At 48.8% G+C, this 20,677-nt stretch overlaps 1 protein-coding gene across 1 annotated transcript in view; it reads left to right on the top strand.

Moving 5' to 3' along the window:
- Positions 1-14,610: 14,610 nt before the first annotated feature.
- The window catches only part of SYNM (synemin), a 28,161-nt gene continuing 22,094 nt past the window's right edge, over positions 14,611-20,677 (top strand). The window contains exon 1 of the mRNA XM_041751693.1: positions 14,611-15,533. Coding sequence (XP_041607627.1) covers positions 14,712-15,533 — 822 coding nt within the window. The 5' untranslated portion in view covers positions 14,611-14,711. The remainder of the gene's footprint in view (positions 15,534-20,677) is intronic.

Raw genomic sequence — 20,677 nt, 5'->3', positions numbered from 1 at the left:
ACCTATTCTTTATTATCCTACAATATTTTTAATCCCTAAATGGTTCCTTGAAATCACCCTACATCCCTCCCTGCCTGTTCATCTTTCCCACGTCTGTCCATAGTGATTCCTGACCAATTGTCGGCTCATTCCCTTCCACTCCACTCCCATCATGGCACCCAGTACATCCTGTCAGGCTGGCAGTGCCCACCTCAGGAATCAGAAGCCATCTTGGATTGCCTTGTGTCCAATGACCAAACAGACCCTTAGTTTAGCAATACTTCCTCTCTTGCCCTTCTTGTCCAAGGCCTTTCTGTGTTAGATTCACTGAGACAGTCAGAAATTTCCCCTGAAATCTCATCACTTTCTCCAAACAGTCCCCTGTCCTTTGGGGTGCCCCAACCTCCCTGGGGTTCCTTTGCCAGGAAGAGAAGCCCTTCCTTGGAAACCACCACTCTCTTCCTGGCGTCCTCAGCAACTCTTCTCTCTACCAAGTGTGTATGAAGACTCATTTCTAGTCTGGGGGCCAAGGGCAGAGAGCAAAAAGTGCAATCTTTCTCCAGAAGAATCTGGAGTTCTTCTGGTTCTACTACATAGCCATGGCTCCTTCTTTAACTCCCACAACCCACGGAAAAGCCAAGAATCAATGCCCTAATCTTTATTTTTCATTTCTTTCTGCTGAGTCATCTTTCCCTGAGCACTAGGGGAGGGGGGTGGCTGTTATTTCAAATGTCACCCCCAGGATCAGCCCTGGGTCTGTGGTACTTCATGTACAACCAAACCCCGGGTAATTACCTCATCTCCACCTGACCCTATAATCATGTTGGCTCAGGCATCCTAACATGATGTCTTGCTTTACAAAGTTCAACATAACTTATTTCTGGATTTGTGTGTTACCTTGGGTCATCTTTGTACTGTGGCCCTCCTCTAACTCAGCAGGTGAATTTTGCGTCTGCTGCTCTTCGCTGAGATCTAAGGGATCTGTGGGGATGCTAAGGCGGTCCCAGTGAAAAAACATACTTAGGACCGAAGACATCTCCTGGAACTTTTTACCCTAAAGAGTTACCTGACCCACCCTGTCACACTTAACAAATTGTTAAAAACTCTGTGGCTTGGTTTTGTGGCTGCAACACATCAGTGACATTTGCTTCCTTTCTTCGTGATGGTTATATTATGAGAATGAGACCATGTTTCCATCACCAGTAAAACAACAGTTAAGATACCTTCACAACTATTACACATCTATCCTGAGACTCAGCTTCAGAAAAAATAACCCTAATGTGCTGTACAAAGGGGGAGAAACGGCTCTTTAATACACTAGAAAATGCCTGTTTCCCTGCCTTCCAAAACTCCATTTCCTAGTATTTCCATTTTGACTGGATTTCTGCTCTTCATTCCCCAAGCATATCTTTATTCCATTAACAAAGAAAGCACCCACATAGAGGAGCAAAAGTGTGTTCAGCTGTGTGTGGTCTAAGACTTTCAAAGCAATCTCTTCAGAGGAGCAAGGGATCTGCCTCTGGAGTCTTAGTGAAGTAGCCAGATTTGCTTGAATCCATAGGAGGTTTGCAGCCACAGCACCCTCTGGTCTTGAGTGTCCCTTGCAAGACTTGACCAGCAGGCTGGGCATGGAGTCAGCTTCTCCCTTGGCCCTCTGTCCTCGTACATTTTATTTTTTGGCCCAGTCTCCCCCTTTATTCAGTAGCAATGCCAAAGCCTGAGATTTCTTTCATTGTCAGTATTACTTACCTAGGAAAATGCAATAACAGCCTGTCCGATGAAGGGGATAATTTGAGAGGAATATACTTTCAAACTCCCAGACTCATCTCCCACCCATCCATGCCTCTTATTCTAATTTCCTTATCACATTCACCTCTGTCCTTTATTTTATTTTATTTTATTTTTTTTGTCCTTTTTTTTAAAAAAAAAAGATTTTATTTAATTTTGAGAGAGAGAGAGAGAGAGAGAGAGAGAGAGGCAGAGACACAGGCAGAGGGAGAAGCAGGCTCCATGCAGGGAGCCCAATATGGGACTTGATCCCAGGACCCTGGGATCATGGCCTGAGCTGAAGGTAGACACTCAGCCACTGAGCCACCCAGGCATCCCTCACCTCTGTCATTTCAATAAATCTCTCTTGCTGATGTCCTTCAGGAAGCCTGAAGCAGGGGTATGTGAGTAAATCAGACCCCTCGATTTGCTTTACCTGTTTCAGACATTCTCCTTTGCCTCTTGACCCCTTTTTACACTCCTCCCAGACTCATTACCTCCCCTGTTTTCCACTCATATTACTGAGGCCATAAGCTGTTTGTTTTTCATACGAGGAGCTACTGGGGCTCATACCCACAGCCAGCGGAGATGCGCACTTTTATTAACCATGCTCTTAATTTTCTTTCCCACCGCCCTGTTTATTGTGGGACTGTAGTCTCATTTAAGACAGAAAATCACTTATTGTCTCTTATTTTTTTTCTTGTTGATTTTTGAAAATCGAAGTATAGTTGACATACAATATGATATATTAGTTCTAGGTGTACAGCACAGTGATTTGACAATTCTATGCGATACACAATGGTCACTGTAATTACCATCTGTCACCATTCAAGGTTATTACACTATTATTGATTGTATTCCCATGTTGTACTTTTCATCCCTAAGGCTTACTTATTTTATAACTGGAAGTTTGTACCTCTTAATCCCCTCTACTAATTTTGCTCATCCTTCCACCTCCCTCCCCTCTGGCAACCACCAATTTGTTCTCTTTATTCATGAGTCTGCTTCTATTTTTTGTTTATTTGTCTTTTAGATTCCACATAAAAGTGAAATCATATGGTATTTGTCTTTCTTAGTCTGATTTATCACTTCTTGTAACTTCAAAAGATGTCCCTTTAAAAAAAAAAGATTTTATTTTATTTTATTTTTTTTAATGTAGACTCCATGCCCAGCATGGACCCCAATGCAGGGCTTGAACTCACAATCCTGAGATCAAAAACTGAGCTGAGATCAAGAGTTAGATTCTTAATCAACTGAGCCACACAAGAGCCCTTAGATTTTATATTTTTAAGTAATTTCTACACCCAACATGGGGCTCAAACTTACAACTCCAAGATCAGGAGTTGCATGCTCTACTGACTGAGCCAGCCAGGTGCCTCAAAAATCTTTTCTCATTGCCAGGCTGTCCCTCCCCAGCCTCCAGCTATTTTTCTGGAGATGACTTAGCATGCTTCTCATTGCTGCCCTGCCTTACATACCCCTGGGATTTCACTGGGCCTGTGGCCACCTAGGTAGATATGCGCAAGTGGTACCACTGCTCAAGACAAATTTCTCAAGATGAACCTGTACAGAAAAAGGTAAGCCTGTACCTTGTTTTTATTCACCACTGAAGAAATATAGATTTTGCAAAAATGAAGAACATCTGTATTATTCCAATCACCTAATTTATCCATATTTCTACCCTCATCTGAAATAAAGGATTCAGTGAAGCAAAATCAATATAGCTTTGGGAACTTTTACAAACATAGACAAAATAAATATTGTTACTTGAAACATATTTTGACATATTTTGTATTCTCTGTGGATTCTGACTGAGATGGAAGGGGAAAGACTGAAAATTGTTATAAATCAGGCTTTTCCTGAACGCAATAGCTATATTTCCAAATAGTGACTTTTTAGGCTTATAGGATTTTAGAGCCTGAAACAGTTCATATTAGTTCTCTATTGCTACATAAAAGATTATCTCAAATCAACAAATATTTATTATCTCCCAGTTTCTGAGGTTCAGGAGTTCAGACTTGTTAGCAGGCTTATTCTGGCTTGGGTTCTTTTAAGTGGTTGAAGTCAAACTGTGAGCCAGGCTGCAGTCAGCTTAAGGACTTGGATTGGCGAATCCACTTCCAAGCTCACTCCTGTGCTGTTGGCAGCCCTTTGTTCCTTGAAGGCTGTTGGCCTGAGGCTTCAGTTCCTCACTGCCGGCTTCTCCAAAGACTGGCATTTGACCTTCCCAAGAGTAGGTGATCCTAAGGAAAGAGTGACAAAGAATAACCCAAATGCAGGTGTCATGCTCACTCTCCTTGGTACAGTCGGAGTGAATAACAGAAAGCAGGATCCTTGGGAGCCATGATGTGGGCCGGATAGCATAGAACCTTAGAGATAACATAGTCCAGTTCCCTCAATTACAGCCACGGAAGCTGTGGCCCAGAGACATGAATTGAGTTGGCCAAGTTCATACCTTTGGTTGATACCCAAACCAGGACTTGAACCTGGAGTTTCCATATTTCAGGACATTTCAGTTTAGCAACTACCTATTTTACTTGGTGATGGTCAAAAGCAAAGACCGGACTAGGCAGCATAGAGATTCCAGGGTGAAGAATATACTCATGATTCCTGCCTACCAGGTCATAGGCTGAGGGAGGAGCAGAATACACTGAATGAGATTACCTGGGAGAATGGAGAACATTTCCCTGGAGTTACAAATGAAGACTCTAGAGTTCAGACCTGCAGTCAGAAGCACCATCAGGGAAGATTTTGTGGATATGGTGATATTTGAGTTGGGCCTGAAAGTAAGGGTGGCTTTAGGCCAATGGGGACAAGTAGGGTGGGGCTGGGCTGAGAGACCCTGATGTCTCCAAACCTAACTGTATGAGGTTCAAACACAGCAGTATTAGTCACAGGCCCAAGCTCTGAATCATTTTATTAGCTACTGATGACTAAAATTTGGGGTTGTCTGGAAGGAGGACTCAGATGGCTTTTCTGAGAGTGCCACTTGCCTTAGCTGCCACTGCTGTTTTTACTGGTGGAGTTCATATTCTGTGATCAAGAAACTAAAGCAGCTACCTGACCATGGCTATCTAGGTCATCAGACAGTCTCCAAATTCAGTGGAGAAAAGTCTAAGTACAGTTGGTGAGTCAAGTTCATTTTGGAGAATCATCTTTGCCCACTGATTTACCTGCCTGTGAGTTGGTCTTTTTTTTTTTTTTTTTAAGATTTTATTTATTTATTCATGAGAGAGAGAGAGAGAGAGAGAGAGAGAGAGAGAGAGAGGCGCAGAGACACAGGCAGAGGGAGAAGCAGGTTCTGTGCAGGGAGCCTGACATGGGACTTGATCCTGGGGACTCCAGGATCAGGCCCTGAGCTGAAGGCAGCGCTAAACCACTGAGCCACGAAGGCTGCCCTGAGTTGGTCTTTGAGATGTCTTCCTGAGCAGGTGGTAAGAGGTTAGAAAGCATGGACTAGGGCTGGGGGCTGCATTTCCCTGAGAGAGACTATGAACTTTCAGAAAGGTGGGGGCAGTGGAATGACTAATGGAGGTCAATTAAGAATGTTCCATAGCTGACACATTAGCCATCACATTTAGAAAAACCACAGGTGTTGACAACTGCCAGGTCAATGTTACTGATTAAAATTATAGATAGCATCATTTAGATGAGGAGTTTTGAAGTTATTGTTAAAACTCCATCAGTGAGTCCTAATGTTAAATTTGTAGATCCAAACCAGCATTTAAGAAAGATAAAAACATTGGAGGGATAAGTATTGTTTTGTAAAACTTTTGTTTCAGTTACTTTCACGTGTGTTCAATGTAAGCTGTATTTCCTTTCCATTGTGGTCACCAACAAAGCAGTTTGAAGGCCACCGATGGATAATGATTTGTTCACTATGAGAGGAGAGAGAGGCGGCCAGGTCCAACAGATCATGTTGGATTCTCTGCTAAAACCCAAGAGTTCACTATGGGAAACATACCACAGTGAAAAGGGACATGATTTTAGGCAGGAGTGTATGCAAACATGGAAAGCTTGATCAGTTATGTGCTTATTTAAAAATATTCTAGAAACCTATAAATGACATTTCAAATGGGTAATATTGCTCCATACAAATGTCTTTAAAAAAAGAAAAAAACAACTTTGGGATGCCTGGGTGGTTCAGCAGTTAAGCATGCCTTCGGCTTGAGGTGTGATCTTGGGATACTGGAATTGAGTCCCACATTGGCTCCCTGTGGGAAGCCTGCTTCTCCCTTTGCCTACATCTCTGCCTCTCTCTCTGTATCTCTCATGAATAAATAAATAAAATCTTTTTAAAAAATAAAATAAATAAAAATAAGAAAATCAACGTTATTGAGGTATCCTTGACATACAACAAGATTCATTCATTTTAAGTGTGTAGTTCAAGGAGTTTTCACAAATGTATGCAGTGGTGTTACCACCACCAAAGTCAAGGTATGGAATAGTTCTATTACCCCTGAGAAGTTCTCTTATTTCCCTGTTTTCATTCAAAATCCTTCTAGCACCCCCACTTCTGGGGTGCAATAAAGAAGCCAAAGTATCTAGAGGTGAAGCGCAAGGAAGAGCAGATAAATATGTATTAGGGAATCTATGTCTTTTTTTTTTTTTTTTTAAGATTTTATTTATTTATTCAGGGAGACACGCACACACACATACACACACACACACACACACAGAGGCAGAGAAACAGGCAGAGAGAGAAGCAGGCTCCATGCAGGGAGCCCAATGTGGCACTCAATCCTGGGACTCCGGGATCACACCCTGAGCCAAAAGCAGATACTCAACCACTGAGCCACCCAGGCATCCCAGGATCTTTGTCTTGTAGAGCCTTGAAGATCATAGGAAGTCAAGGATTTTAGATTTAGTGTGAATGAAATGGGAAGGTATGGGAGGGCTTTGAGCAGAGGAGTAATCTGAATTAGGTTTTGAAAAGACTACAGAGAAACTACATGTACACCAGGGTTGAACAAATAAGTTAATATACTGTAGATAATAAGAACTAGGCTTCTCACTGTCAGAGAAGGAAGTTATAAATAAATAAGCAAAGGGGGGAAAGAAGGTTATAATGAACCTTGCGGGTTGGAATTGGAAGGATCAGTATGGGCTCATGTTTGTAGATAGCAAGCTAGCTAGGTAGATGACAAAAATATAGACATATGTGTACACATGGGTTGTGTGTACATTTTGCTATTTTAACAATATTAAATCTTCCAATCCATGAACATGGGATGTCTTTCCATTTGCTTAGGTCTTCTTTAGCTTCTTTAGTTCAAGTTTTGCATTTCTTTTTTTTTAAAAAAGATTTTATTATTTATTCATAGAGATGCAGAGAGAGAGAGAGAGGCAGAGACACAGGCAGAGGGAGAAGAAGGTACCATGCAGAGAGCCTGACATGGGACTCGATCCAGGGTCTCCAGGATCATACCCAGGCTGCAGGCGGCGCTGAACTGCTGCGCCACCGGGGCTGCCAAGTTTTACATTTCTTTTGTTAACTTTATCCCTATGGGTTGGTTTTTTTTTTTTTTTTGGCGGGGGGGGGGGGGGGTGGGGTGTTGGAGTGTGTGTGTGTGTGTGTGTGTGTGTGTGTGTGTTGGTGCCACTGCAAATGGAATTGTTTTCTTAACTTAATTTTTGAATTGTTCCCTGCTAGTGGGTAGGAGTATTGATAGTTCCTGACATGCTGTCATGGTGTGATGGCTAATATCTTGGTAAATTGAGACAGATTACAGGCAGAAGGCAGGCATTAGCCGATGCAATATTGTGGGCTTTTGAGAGGGTTGGAGAAAACGTGAACTAGGAGTGTGGAATTCAGTGATTTGCCAAGTGCCACTGAGTCACTAAGAGAGAAAAATGTCCATCTCAAACCTATTCCTCAGTGATTGAAAGCCAAGTGTGAGAGTTAGAGCACCTAGTCAGTTGTTCTCCTACAGGCAGGAGGCAGACAGAGGGGAAGACGAGGCACAATACTTATGCATAGAGGGGGTAATAGTTCTGAGAAGCCTGCATTCTCATTCCAGGCAAGTTTCCTACATTGAAGTCAGGGCACCAATGGGGCAAGAGTGCGACTCAGAGATTTGGGACAGAGGTACTTGGGTATTGTAGGCAAGAACCTAGGGCCTCCAGATTCCCCTGCACCCACAAAGTGACCCATTCCCACTGGTGGAATATAAAACCCCCTCCCATCTCCTTTGAGAAGATGATACAGAGGCCACACATGAGGCAGGTGCCTTCCAGGACAATGCTTGCCTTTGGGATTGACCACCACCTCCCTCCTGGCCTCCCGGACCTATATCTAGGGAGAAACCTCAGCATACCTGATAGGGGAAGTGCTGGGCCTGCATAGGAAGGAAAGGAGTTCAGCTCCAAAGCTGTTCCAGGCCCTGGCTGTCAGCAGGGATGAGCTGGGAACTGGGTCAGGACCAGCTAGAAAGCTGGGTCAGGGGGCATCTATTGGTGTGGGGGCACCCTCCTGTCACAGGGGCCCTGGACAATTGTGCCAGCCTGCTGTTGGGCTGGTCCACTTTAAATGAAGTAGAGATGGCAGTAGGATGGGAGAAAACTAGAGGAAGGGAACAAAAGATAGCAGAAGTGGGCATCGGTCCAGAAACACAGCAGGCTAGCCATGTTTGTGAAGGCTGTGTGGACACTCCATCTACCAAAGTGGAAAGGCACACACGGGCGAGGGGCAAGACATCATTGAGAAACTCCCTGGTGCCTGTCTTCTGCAAGAGGACAGACAACCTGTAGGAGAGGATATAGAACTAGTATCTCTGGTAGGGATAATAATGCAGTAGTAGTACTGCTCATACCCTAGCATGCATTAAAATCCACTGGAGGGCTTGTCAAAATACAGAGCATTTGAGACAGTAGGTCTGAGCTTGGGGCTGGAGAATGTACATTTCTAAAATGTTCTAGGTGATGCTGCTGGTGCTAACCCAGGCACCGCTGACACGCTGTGGACACAGGCCTGGTGGAGGGCAGGTGGCAGTCTTGTAAGTATCAGAGGCAAGATGAGTACAATCACCATAATGAGCTGCAAGGTTGGAAGGGGTAGGGGAGATGACCTAAGGGATCTACAGAGATGATTCACAGAACATGGTGTTCCTAGGGGAAAGATAAATGGGGCTGCTGACAAAAATATCACTAATAAATACATAATCAAAACCACCCCTATGCTAAGTCATCACTCAATTTTCTTATGGTAAGTCATGGCCCGATTTCCAGTCCTGAGTCAGTTCTCACACCCAGAAGCCACCCGGTGAAGGCAGGACCTGGCAAACTCCATGGTAAGTCAGTACAGTTGTGTCCCCCTGAGCCTTCCCCCAGGGAATGACAGCCATTCATACTGGAGAAAGGGGAACAGCACTTCTTTCCAAAGTGTTTGAGTACCCACAGCCAGCTCCAAATTACCAGATATTCAGGGACCCAAAGCACCCGTATGGCTCTCCTGTTAAGAGTAGGAATATATAAGGGTCATGTCAGAAACAGAGCTCTGACCCAAGACACAACAGGCTCAGAAGAGAAATCTGAGATGGAATTACCCATTTGAGGGTCACTGGACTGTGGTTGATATTTAAAGCCATGGGACTGGATTGGAAAATCAAGATGGAGGCAGAGAGAAGTCTTGCTGAGCAACTGGTGGTTGCCAAGAAGGAGAGGAAGCACACACTTACAGGGCTACTAGGGGAAGACAGCAGCCCTCCTTGAGCCTCTGCACTCCCCAGACCCTGGGTCCTAGAGCAAAGGGGTTGTGTCTCCCTCTGCTCTGTGTCCCCAGGGCCCCAGCCCAGCCTCCAGGATGGAAAGGGGACTTAATAACTAGCTTTTGAATGATCTGGTCATGGCCACCATCAACAAACTCCACGGAAAATATATTTTTAAGGGCAGTAATGGCAAACGTGCTGTTCCCCGTTGATAGCAGATTCTTCTTTTTTTAGTTCTGAGGATGAAATGTGAGTCTTGTTTCTCTTGGGAAGATTAACCAGGGGAGGTCTCTCTGCCATTTGGGGCCCTTCCCAAGTTCATTTGTAATGTATATGACACGACTTTCCAAATTAGGGGAGGGAGGTTATGCAGGTTAAGTTACTGTGCATTTTTTTCATATGACAAATGCTATTTTTGCACCTTTAAAAAGGCAGCCTATATGTATCCCCAGTAAACACCTGCTGCGCTCCTACGAAACAGTGATAAACAAATGATCTGCCTTCTTGAAATAGCCAGAGAGCTGTGACAGAGTGGGGAACACTCCCAGCTCCAAGCAAGAGTGGCTGGATTCAAATAGTTTTTTGAATGTATTAGGGCATAAAGACGCCTTGTCCTGAATGCCTTTATATTCTCTATTTAGTCTCCGTAGCAGTCCTATGAGGGAAGAGTTATCCTCACTTTACAGACGAAGAAATGGAGTCTGGAAGGTTCCAAGACTAGTCCCTGCCTGCTCTCCTGCCCTCCCTAGCCCTACTCAGCTATGGACTCCGCTGAGCTGTGTGTCACCTGCGTTGGCCCCTGGGTCCCAGGCATCACTTCCTGGCCTTCCTGGCAGACCCCTGGCTATGAACTTCTGTGTCATTCCTGGGCTTCAGGGATCCACCCAAGAAGATGACCAATATTTTCTGGGTGCTGTCCGCCAGGTGCTATGTGACAAGTTTCTCACAGTATAACAGCCAGTCCAGTGGAATGAGTAGGAGCAGGGACGGCTCAAATCCTGTACTTTTTACTTGCATGGCTTTGGGCAAGTTGAATGCTCTGTGGCTTAGTATCCTCGCCATTAAAATAGAATTGCTAATACCCACTTCATACATTGCTGTGCTGCTGATATGAATTAATCCACGTAAAGCCCTCAGAACTGTGCCTGGCACATGGTAAGGTCTATGCAAGGACTAGTTCATCCAACCCAGAGGCTCTCTATGTGTTATTCTGTCTTCATTATTATGTGGATAAGGAAATGTGCTCAGAGAGGTGGTGGTGCCCAAGGTCCTGCTGGTAGTAAGGGCCAGGACATGAAAGAGCTCAATCTACTCTATGCCACTGTGCCCAGCTCAGACCCAGTGCATTTCCCTCACCCTGCATCCTTCATTTTCTACCTCGCCAAACCTACAGGATAGCAGGTGTGCCTCCCAGACCAAATTTGGGTGTGCAGGCAATAACAACAGATCTGTTTTTCCCTATATTTCAGCCTGATTTCTATTTAGGGCCCCAATTTCCATGAGGGTGATGAAAACTCATCTTCTATCAGTTCAAGGCTCTATCCTCCTTCCTGTGGGCTGCACTAGCATTCTTGAGGACTTAACCAGTGCCAGGGCACCGAGGTTGAGGCCTACCTGGTCCTCGTGTCACCTGCCTGTGCTGGCATCCACCAGCTTTCCACTTCACCTCACAGGCCCTTGGTCTTCATCCACCGAGGCAGAAGCTGGGACGGTGGGCTACCACGGACAGTTGAATGGGTTGCCTACGGCAGAGACATACCTGGATGATGAGATGAGTGGGAATAAAATCCAGACTGTGCTGTGCTTGCTAAGCTGTGGATGTAGGTACAGGACCACTTCTCTCCTGAGGAAAGGACACTTTTTCTTTGCACCAACAGACTATCCACTGGCCAGGCCATGTACCTCTGACTCTTTCATCTCCTTTTTCTTAGCACAGAAGGCATCTTGGAGCTGGTTGTGGCCCTGCTGGAGTCACCCCATTCTGTGTCTAAGTGGCTCCCTTAGGCCCTCTGCCACTTCTGGGTGGTGCTCTGTCTCCTGGCCTCCCTCATGCTGGGGGTGGGCACCTCCAAAAGATTTCCCCGGCCATGACTGCAGCCCTGCCTCTCAGGCTTGCCATCCCCCCTCCAAGGATGCACCTGGGGAACTGGGCACAAGGCCTCTGCTCTTGGAGCTCACGATATAGCTGGGATTTTGCTGTCTCCCTGAGGCTTTGCTGGGAGAGGGGTACAAGGCTCCCCTCCCTAGAAGCTCTCTAGGATCTACTGTGCTTTCAACACTGCCCTCCATTGCTCCTCCCCATCCCTCACCTTAGGGAACCGTTTCTGGTCTCCTGGGAAGAGAGACTTCCCTTAGCCTTCTGCTCTGAGGCCTTAGGATTTCCTTCCCGATTTTGATCTAGTCAGGAGTCCTCTTCAAGCCCTTAAAACTCGCCAGGAAGACATTTCTGTCCTGGCTTTCTGCCTCCCCTCAGGCAATGGATTGAGGGGTGGCATGAACGTGTTGGAGGGAAGTCCATAATCCTCCTCCCCCAATCCTTCCACCTTGCTTGGGAGGCCCACCACGGGCCCGGGGCACAGTGTTCCGGATCCTCCAGGTAGAGAAACCACCTGCTATTCCCACTTCCCAACCCCTACACAGGCCCTCCCTGCTTCTAGGGCTTTCCCTGAAATTCTGCTGGGAGCCCTCTCTGCTTCTGGGCCGCAGCGCCTCTGAACACAGACTGGAGCCCTTTCTAGGCTCGCCATCCTCTCGCAGCGCCCCCTGCCGGGAGGTTGGGAGAACTGCCGCTCTCCCTCAAGGTGCGCGGAAAACTTGCCTAATTTTATTTTTAACAATGGCTGTTTAACAACTGACTCACAAAGTTCCTGAAAACTTAACATTTGGCTCTTACAAGCCGGTAAAGCTGGGCCCAGCACACCACTTCTAGGCCGCAGTGACTTCTGTTTCCATACTGAGAGGCATCTGCAGGAGATGGGAGGGCAGGAAGAGGGAAGGTTTGGGCTTTTCTTCACCTGCTCCCTCCTGGGATGCATTCTGCAGCTCCTGCTCCTCTAGGGCCCCCCTTCCAGAGCTCCAGGCTCCTCCAACGCTTCTCCCTTCTTCTGCCCCTAGGGTGCTAACAGCTCTTTGGCTTCCAGCTCTTGCTAATTCCTGATGCTTCTGCGTCCCATCTAACCCTTTGTAAAGTCTTCTCGTTACATCCCAGTAACCATTCCCTTCCTTTTGAGTGTGCCTCTGTTTCCTGGCTGGACCCTGCCTGGTCAAATCTGCCCCTGTGGTCACAACTTCTAATACTTCTGTTCCCAAATTTAGGGACTGTGTGTCCTCAGGCAAGTTGCTCAACTTCTCTGAGTTATAGTTTTGTGAGAATTAAATTGATGCAGCAGGACATTATTTTGAGGGATTAACCAGTGGTACTTTTGCTTTTCTCTTGCTATTGCCCAGTGCCCTATTTCTCTTTCCCCAAAGTGGGCCACTGTACCCCCAAACCAGTCATTTCTCAAGGACAGAATTTAGAGCAGATTTAGGGGGAAAGTTTCAGCTTTCAAAGTTTAAGACCATGATGGGCATCCAGGCAAGGGAAACCTAATGAGTCAGAGCGAAGCATCCTGCTGGGAGACCCACTGGGTCCTGAGAAGGCCCTTCTCACCTGCCAAGCCAGGAGAGGTGGGCCAGCAGAACCTCTGGTAGCCTGGCGAGCTGAAGAATTGAAAATAAATGGCAGTCTGCTGAGTCCAGGTAGCCGTGCGAGCTTGCCACAGTGCCCTGGTGTCCCGGCGTGGTCCAGGAAAGATGCTTGTTGCTGATAGGACCCCTGGACAGGTCTGGGTGATGACATCGTAGCAGCAGTGTGGCCTGAGAAGCAAGGGCCAGGTGCAATGTGCGCCTGGGTGAAAGGGAGAAGGGTGAACAATAACAGGGGTCCAGAGTCCCTGCCCCAAGCCTTGGCCCCTCCTTTTCCTCCCCTAACTTAGCCTTGGCAGAAAGGGGGAGGAATTCTAAATCGAAAGATACTTCTACTGCCCACAGAATAGAGTCTGTGATACGAGTTCTCTAGAAAAACAAAGGGCCACCTCTGCCCCATTTGTGGTTGGAGACTTATGCCTGTCACAAGGAGAGCCCTGGAAGCCGTCTCAAGGGACCTGCCCTGGACCAGCTTGCTGACTAACTCACCTTTCCATGCCAACTGCAAAGTCAGTGGATGACTCTCCGGGCCTCCCCTATGCACTTCTGTCCCCACCAATCCAGGGGTACTCCAACCAAAGGCCAGCTGCGTTTGTTCTCATGCTCCCCAATGCTACTGGTACCTGTTCGTTGTCATTTGTAACTTCAATAACTGTCATGAAAACTAATGAAACGCAAGCGTGCAAAAGAGAGCTATGGTTTCCGTGACAATTAAGTGGAGGCACGATGTTGGGAAAAAGCAGCTGTCCCATTAGGTGGAACAGTGAGAATTGTAAACGTTTGGTGAGATAGGAGGTGTCCAGGAAAATTCTGCACTCGGAGAACTTCACAATCTTTTGTAGTTCCCGCTCCAAAAGAAAGAAACTGATATTGGAAAGTGTAGACTATGTCTTCTACGGGTAGTTTGTACAAGGCAAACGTGGACCTCTAGTCAACCTATAACAAAAGAAAGGTCTTGGCTGTATACAGAAGCCCTGGCAAGTGAATGTGTATTTATGTACTAAGTTAAAATAGAATATTTAATGCACATCCATGCATGCGTATGCATATGTATGAGTATTAGATTTGTGTGTGTACATTATATGTACGTATATAATTTTTAGGCCTCCGAGCTTCAGAACCGTGGATGAGAAGTCTCGCATAAGTGATCAGCTGTCTCACTTGGGGGCGGCTCCTGTGTCTTTCCATCGGCGCCGGGACACTCGGGTGCTGCAGGTGCGCGTGTCGGGGCAGCAGCGGGGAGCGCTCCCCCGCGTCCCTTCTCCGAGGATCCCTGCCCAGAGAGCCTGCCGCCCGCCCGTTACTGGGCTGCTATTGGGCGGCCGGGCCGGGACTGTCCCTCCGGCAGGGGGCGCCGTCCGGCCGCAGGGCCCGCGCCGGGCCGCGCTCTCATTGGCTGGAGGCCGCGGCCCGCGCCCGCGCCCGCGCCCGCTCCCGCCCGCCGGGTCCGCTAAGTGGCGCGGCGCGCCGGCTCCCGCCCCAGTCTGCGGGCCTCCCGGGCAGCGGCGGGGCCGGAGCGGCGCGGGCGAGGGGACAAGACCAGGGCAGGAGGGACCCGGCCGGCGCAGCAAGATGCTCTCCTGGCGGCTGCACACGGGCCCCGAGAAGGCCGAGCTGCAGGAGCTCAACGCGCGGCTCTACGACTACGTGTGCCGGGTGCGGGAGCTGGAGCGCGAAAACCTGCTCCTGGAGGAGGAGCTGCGCGGCCGGCGCGGGCAGGAGGCCTTGTGGGCCGAGGGGCAGGCCCGCTTCGCCGAGGAGGCGCGCGGCTTGCGGCAGCAGCTGGACGAGCTGAGCTGGGCCACGGCGCTGGCCGAGGGCGAGCGCGACGCGCTGCGGCGCGAGCTGTGGGAGCTGCGGCGTCTGGGCGACGAGGAGCGCGCGGCCCGCGGCCGCCTGGACGCCGAGCTGGGCGCGCAGCGGCGCGAGCTGCAGGAGGCGCTGGGCGCGCGCGCCGCCCTCGAGGAGCTGCTGGGCCGCCTGCGGGCCGAGCGCCGCGGCCTCGAAGCGGCCCACGAGCAGGACGTGCGGGAGCTGCGCGCGCGCGCCGCCCGCCTGGCCCTGAGCTACCGCGCCCGCGCCCCCGGCCCCGGCCCCGGCCCCGCCGCGCCCCCGCCGCGCCTGCGGGAGGTGCGCGACGGCTACGCGCTGCTGGCGGCCGAGGCGTGGCGGGAGACGGCGCGGCTGTACGAGGACGAGGTGCGCGGGCTGGAGGAGGCGCTGCGGCGCGGCCAGGAGAGCCGGCGCGAGGCCGAGGAGGAGACGCGGCTGTGCGCGCAGGAGGCCGAGGCGCTGAGGCGCGAGGCGCTGGAGCTGGAGCGGCTGCGCGCGGGGCTGGAGCAGGAGCTGCTGCGGGTGCGGGGGGAGTTCGAGCTGCAGGCGGAGGACCGGCAGGTGGGTGCGCGGGGCGGGGCGGGGCGGGGCGGGGCGGGGGCGCGGGGCCCGTGGGTGCGGCCGGCCCGCAGGGGGTCCGCTCGGCCCCAGCAGCTGGGCGCTGAAGGGGGCCACCCCCGCCCCGGAGGGCCCGGCGTCTCGCCAGCCGGGAGAGGAGCGCAGTTTGCGGGGAGCGCGGTCCACGGCGGCCCGGCCCTGCCATCTGTCAGGTTGTCGCGTCTGTAGCTTTTGCCCTGAGCGCGTGCATCCTGACAAAACACCCAGGACCCAGGCAGCGCTAGGGTCCCTCCCAGTGGCCCGGGTCCCTGACCTAAATCACACAAGAGTCCGCCACGCAGCCCCTCCGACCTCCGGCGCACTCCTTCTCGGGCGGGTCTCCGCGTGGGGAAGGTGTCTAGGCGGCGTCAGGCCCCCACCGGGAGCCGTTCAAAGTGACAGCCCCCTCCCCTGGCTGTGGGGCGCCCCTGGGGAAAACTCGAGTCGTTCCTAAACCGGTTCTTACTTTGCCGGAGTGATTTCCCGGCAGGAGGCAGTGGATTCGGCTCTCCGGGCCGGGCCGGGCCGCTGCCTTGTTTGCTCTTGGGAGGGGCAGCACTTCCACGCAGAAAAGAGCTCACTCCGAGGTGATATTCTCACCGTACAAGCAGACAGCAGACCTCTGGGTAGTGTAAAAGTCGTGGAAACGTGCTGGTCCCTGTGGCAGGATGTTATTACAAGTGCGGGCTAACATAAACAGTTACTGTTTCAGAGAAGCAAAGCCCGAACGTCTGACACGGACAGGGTGACACTTGTGGCCGATTATTGTCTGTACACCCAGTCCAGTCCCAGGATTGGACCTGGTCCTGCCTAGCCGAAGCCACATCTGCAAATATCCCCCAATCATACTATCAGTGGTTCTCAGGTTGACAGTTTAAGATAACATCCACACAAGTTCAGAGATTTTATGTATATATATATATAAAAATCTTATATATATAAACCTTATGTATGTCTTATATATTAAATCTTATATATAAAAGACAAATATATATATATATTCTACAGATTTTCTATTCATGAGAGACACACAGAGAAAAAGAGAGAGAGAGGCAGAGACACAGACAGAGGAGAAGCAGGCTCCATGCAGGAAGCCTGATGCGGAACTCAATCCTGGGACTCCAGGATCACGCCCTGGGCCTAAGGCAGGCACCAAACCACTGAGCCACCCAGCCCCCCCCCTTTTTTAAATATAGGAAATAAATGGAACATGGGCCTTTTTTTTTTTTTTTTTTAATATAGGAAGTAAACAGGCCACAGTGGTCATGGCCTCGAGGACTATGGTGGTGTGACAGGTGTCCACCAATAATCAGCAAATATCTAGCGACTGCTCCTAGCTCTGAGTGCTGCGTCGGTGTTTCCGTATTCAAAGAGCTGGAGTCTAGATGGGAAATCCTATGAAGCAGTACAATACTAAATTGTTTGGAATTTACTCTTTTGGAATGTGGGTTTTGTTGGGCCTCTGCCTCATAATTTTCAAAAGCATTTCCCTCCCCACCCAGGGTTGTAGGTAGAGCAAGGACAGGGACTGGCTGAAGTGTGTGCTGATTTCCAGAGTTTACTCTAGATGCCTGAGTGCTGCCCTCTCCAATGATGGCAGCCGGAGATGCTAGTTCCATAGGGCCCCATGCTTTGTGTTGGCTGGAAGTTAAAAAGTATCTTGGTGGAAGCTTTCACGGAGCTTTTCACCAAAAAGAAGTGCCTGCCAAACTTAACAGTCCACGGAGCCTCGAGCCTGGCTCTAGGGAACCCCAACTCCCGCCCCCAAGGCCCCTGCTGTGCCAGCAGGTTTGGAAACTGCTTCTCTGAGGCGTGTTGTGTGGGCAAAATCCTCAACCATTGGAATCATAGCTCACTTGGCTCGATTTAGACCTTGAAGCTCTGGTTACAGGGTTCCTTTTTAGAAGTAGGACCCTGTCCCCCCTAAATAAACCTTAGTGCAACCACAGATATGAACAGAGCTCCTCTGACTGCAGCAGAAGTAAGCACCTGGGATGCGCATTCAGAATCACTGTCCTGCTCTTTGATAGAGGAGACCAGGGGCCACTGGGGAAGTGCCTTCCCTGGGGTACACCTGACAGGGACTAGGATCCTGCCCTCAACAGTCTGGTAATACCTCTTGCATTGAAATTCATTTCTTTGCCCTAAAAGTAGGGAGCAAGGAATGCCCACAGGACTTGGATTTTTTTTTTCACTTCCAATTTGTGTGGTTTCATTGTATTGTTTTCTTACATGGATCTTGAATCTATTCCAGTTAGGCTTAAAGCAACCGAATTACAAATGGCATTCCCAAAGATTCAACACCAAACCTGTTAGTATTTTTTTTAAGGGTAAAAATACTAGGAGTTTTGTTAAGGAGTAAGTGTCCATGAGTTAACCCCAAACCCTTGTTTTTTGTTTTTGAAATTCTATCAAAACGTGGTTGGGTTAATATACTTGCAGTAAATGTTTCCTTACTAAGAACTAGCCTGTATCAAGCACTTCTCATGTGCCAGGTACCACGGGAACCAGGCCCTTCACGCGTATTCACTCTTAGTCCTCACCTCAACCTTAGGAGGTGGATACTCCTATTAGTCCCATTTCACAGATGATGAAACTTAGGTCACCTAGTGTGTAAGTAGCTAAGTCAGTATCCTCTTCAGGTGCCAGTGTCAGAGCAACTAACCAAGGATCCACATTTCTGCTCTTCTCTGTTCCATAAAAGGTAAACATTTGACCAGCATTCTCTCTGCATTCGTAGAATAATGATAGTTGTTTTTCCTTAGGGCTAGCCCAGAGGTGCCCCCTAAGCTGAAATCCCAGAATACTTTCTGACTCTTCCAGTTGGCTGTTGTCAGGATAGTTTTAGTGTCATATGTGTTTTATTTCCTTTTTGTGTAGCCTGTGGTTTAGTGGGAACTGTCCCCTCCCTCACCTGGAGGCAGAGCCCCCACGCAGTGCCCCCACTGTCTTCCTGGCTCTAGGCCTCCTCTGTAGCCTGAGTGAACAAGATGCTGGCTGGGACTGTCTTACTGAGAAAAGTGGTTCTTCTGCTAAGGCCTCCTCGTTTTGCCTTCTCTTTCTTAGGCCCCTCCCCCCAGATCTGCCAGAGAGGAGTTTGCTGAACTGACAGCCAAATCCCCAACATTTTATACGTGGTTTAGATCACTTGAAGCCTGAGTGATACACTCTGTCTCCCAGTTCATAGGAAGGAGCTTTGGACAAAAACTTAAGATGTTTGTGGTTTATGCCAGCCTTACCTTAGAAACACTGAGATTTCTCCTCTTGAAACTGAGCTCTTAGCCTTTTGAGGCTGACTATCAAAGGTATCTATGTCTCCAAAATGTGACTGAATGAGAACTTTCTTTTGACTGGAATGGGGATGGGTTAGCCGCCCTGCCTGAGTCTGAATTTTGTCTCTGCCACTGTTTGGGTCTCAGTTTCCTTATTTGCCAAACAGGGGTAATAAAAACAACTCACAGAGTGGACACATTCAGTTCATTCATTCATTAGACTGCTATTGAGCATGAAGTGTGCCAAGCTTGGTTCTTTTTTTTTTTTTAAGATTTTATTTATTTATTCATGAGAGGCAGAGAGAGAGAGGCAGAGACACAGGCAGAGGGAGAAGCAGGCTCCCTACGGGGAGCCCAATGTGGGACTTGACCCCAGGACCCCAGGATCGTGACCTGAGCTGAAGGCAGACACTCAACCACTGAGTCACCCAGGCATCCTCCAAGCTTGGTCCTTAAGTGATAAGGATATAGCAGTGAACAAAACAAAAACAGAGAAAATCCCTTGCCTTCAAAGGTCTTGAGGTGGAAACAGTGCACAGTGTCCAGGAAGTGGATGTGGTAGGGTAGGGTGAGCAAGGGGGAGAGTAGCCTCTACAGCCCTTGGGCTTTGGCTCTGAGCAGCATGGGAAGCCCCTGGATGACTCTGCGCAGAGGTGAGTGGTGACCTCACTGTATCTAAATGCGATTGCTCTGCCAGCTGTGTTGGACACAGACTGTGGGACAGGAGTGGGAGCAGGGAGCACTTTTTAGGTGACTTCTTTGCCAATCAAGGCAGGAGGTGCTGGATGCTTGGACCAGGGGCAGCTATGAGGGGCTGAGAACAAGCTCTCTGAGGTTGAAACCCACAGGGTCTGCACAGATGGATCAGATGCAGTAGAAGAGAGGGAAAGAAATCAGTTAACTCCAGTGCTTATGGTCTAAACCACTGAAAAAAGGGAGTGCTCCTTGCTGACGGGGGTTGGAGCAGGAGATTTGGTAGCTCTGGGTGGGAGATCAGAGTTAACTTTGAGGTGCCTCTTAAATACCCACTAGGTATTGTAAGCGTATTGTCTGGACTAGAGCTATACAAACTTAGCATTCCATTGACTCTTGTTATGATAACTACATTTAGTTTTGGTGTCTAAATGAGGGTATCACAGTATTTAAATTCCCTCAAGCTCTCCCAGTCCAGATTCTGAGTGACTGTGACATTTGCAGGCTCTTCCTGTTTTGTCTGTGTGGCTTGCTTGGAGGAGAGCAGCTCCAGTTGGGTTAAGAAAAAGGGCTTTCTCTGGACACCTAACAGCAGCATGCTCTCCCTGAAACAGACCTCCGTTGCATCATCACTTGTGATGCCATCCAAAAGGTCCCTAAATAGCAATCCAAAGAGGTGACCTCTCTACCCAGCTTTTATAACATGAGGTGGAACTGCTTTTGCTTGGTTAGAATCAGGAGCTGGTGTCTCTTGCTCCAGTACCTCTGGCCTGGCCCCCAGTTTGAGAACTCCTGGCAGAGTCAAAGCCAAGTTGAAGCTTTCTTCAACCTGAAGGATTGGTTACAGTTTCTGTTGGAGACTGTTAGGAGCCAATAAGTCTGACTGGTGTTCCTGGTTCCAAAAGTCAAGTCATTTTCCTTTGACAGTTTAGGGAGAGTTGAATCACATGGAAATGCAGTTGGGACTATACTCATTTTGACTTAAACAGAGTTTGATTTTTCCCCCCCTTGATTTTGCGGGGCACAGACCTACTCTGCGCCCTTTGGGAAGAAAGAGAATCTTCATTTCTACCTCTTTGGCATGACTGGGAGATCCTGACCTGCTCAGGAGGTTTGTGGTTGGAGAAGCATGTGCATATGATA

Source organism: Vulpes lagopus, chromosome 4, assembly GCF_018345385.1.
Source record: "Vulpes lagopus strain Blue_001 chromosome 4, ASM1834538v1, whole genome shotgun sequence".
NCBI classification, from domain to species: domain Eukaryota; kingdom Metazoa; phylum Chordata; class Mammalia; order Carnivora; family Canidae; genus Vulpes; species Vulpes lagopus.
Note: the sequence above shows the minus strand (reverse complement) of the source record. Positions and strands in the feature narration are given on the sequence as shown.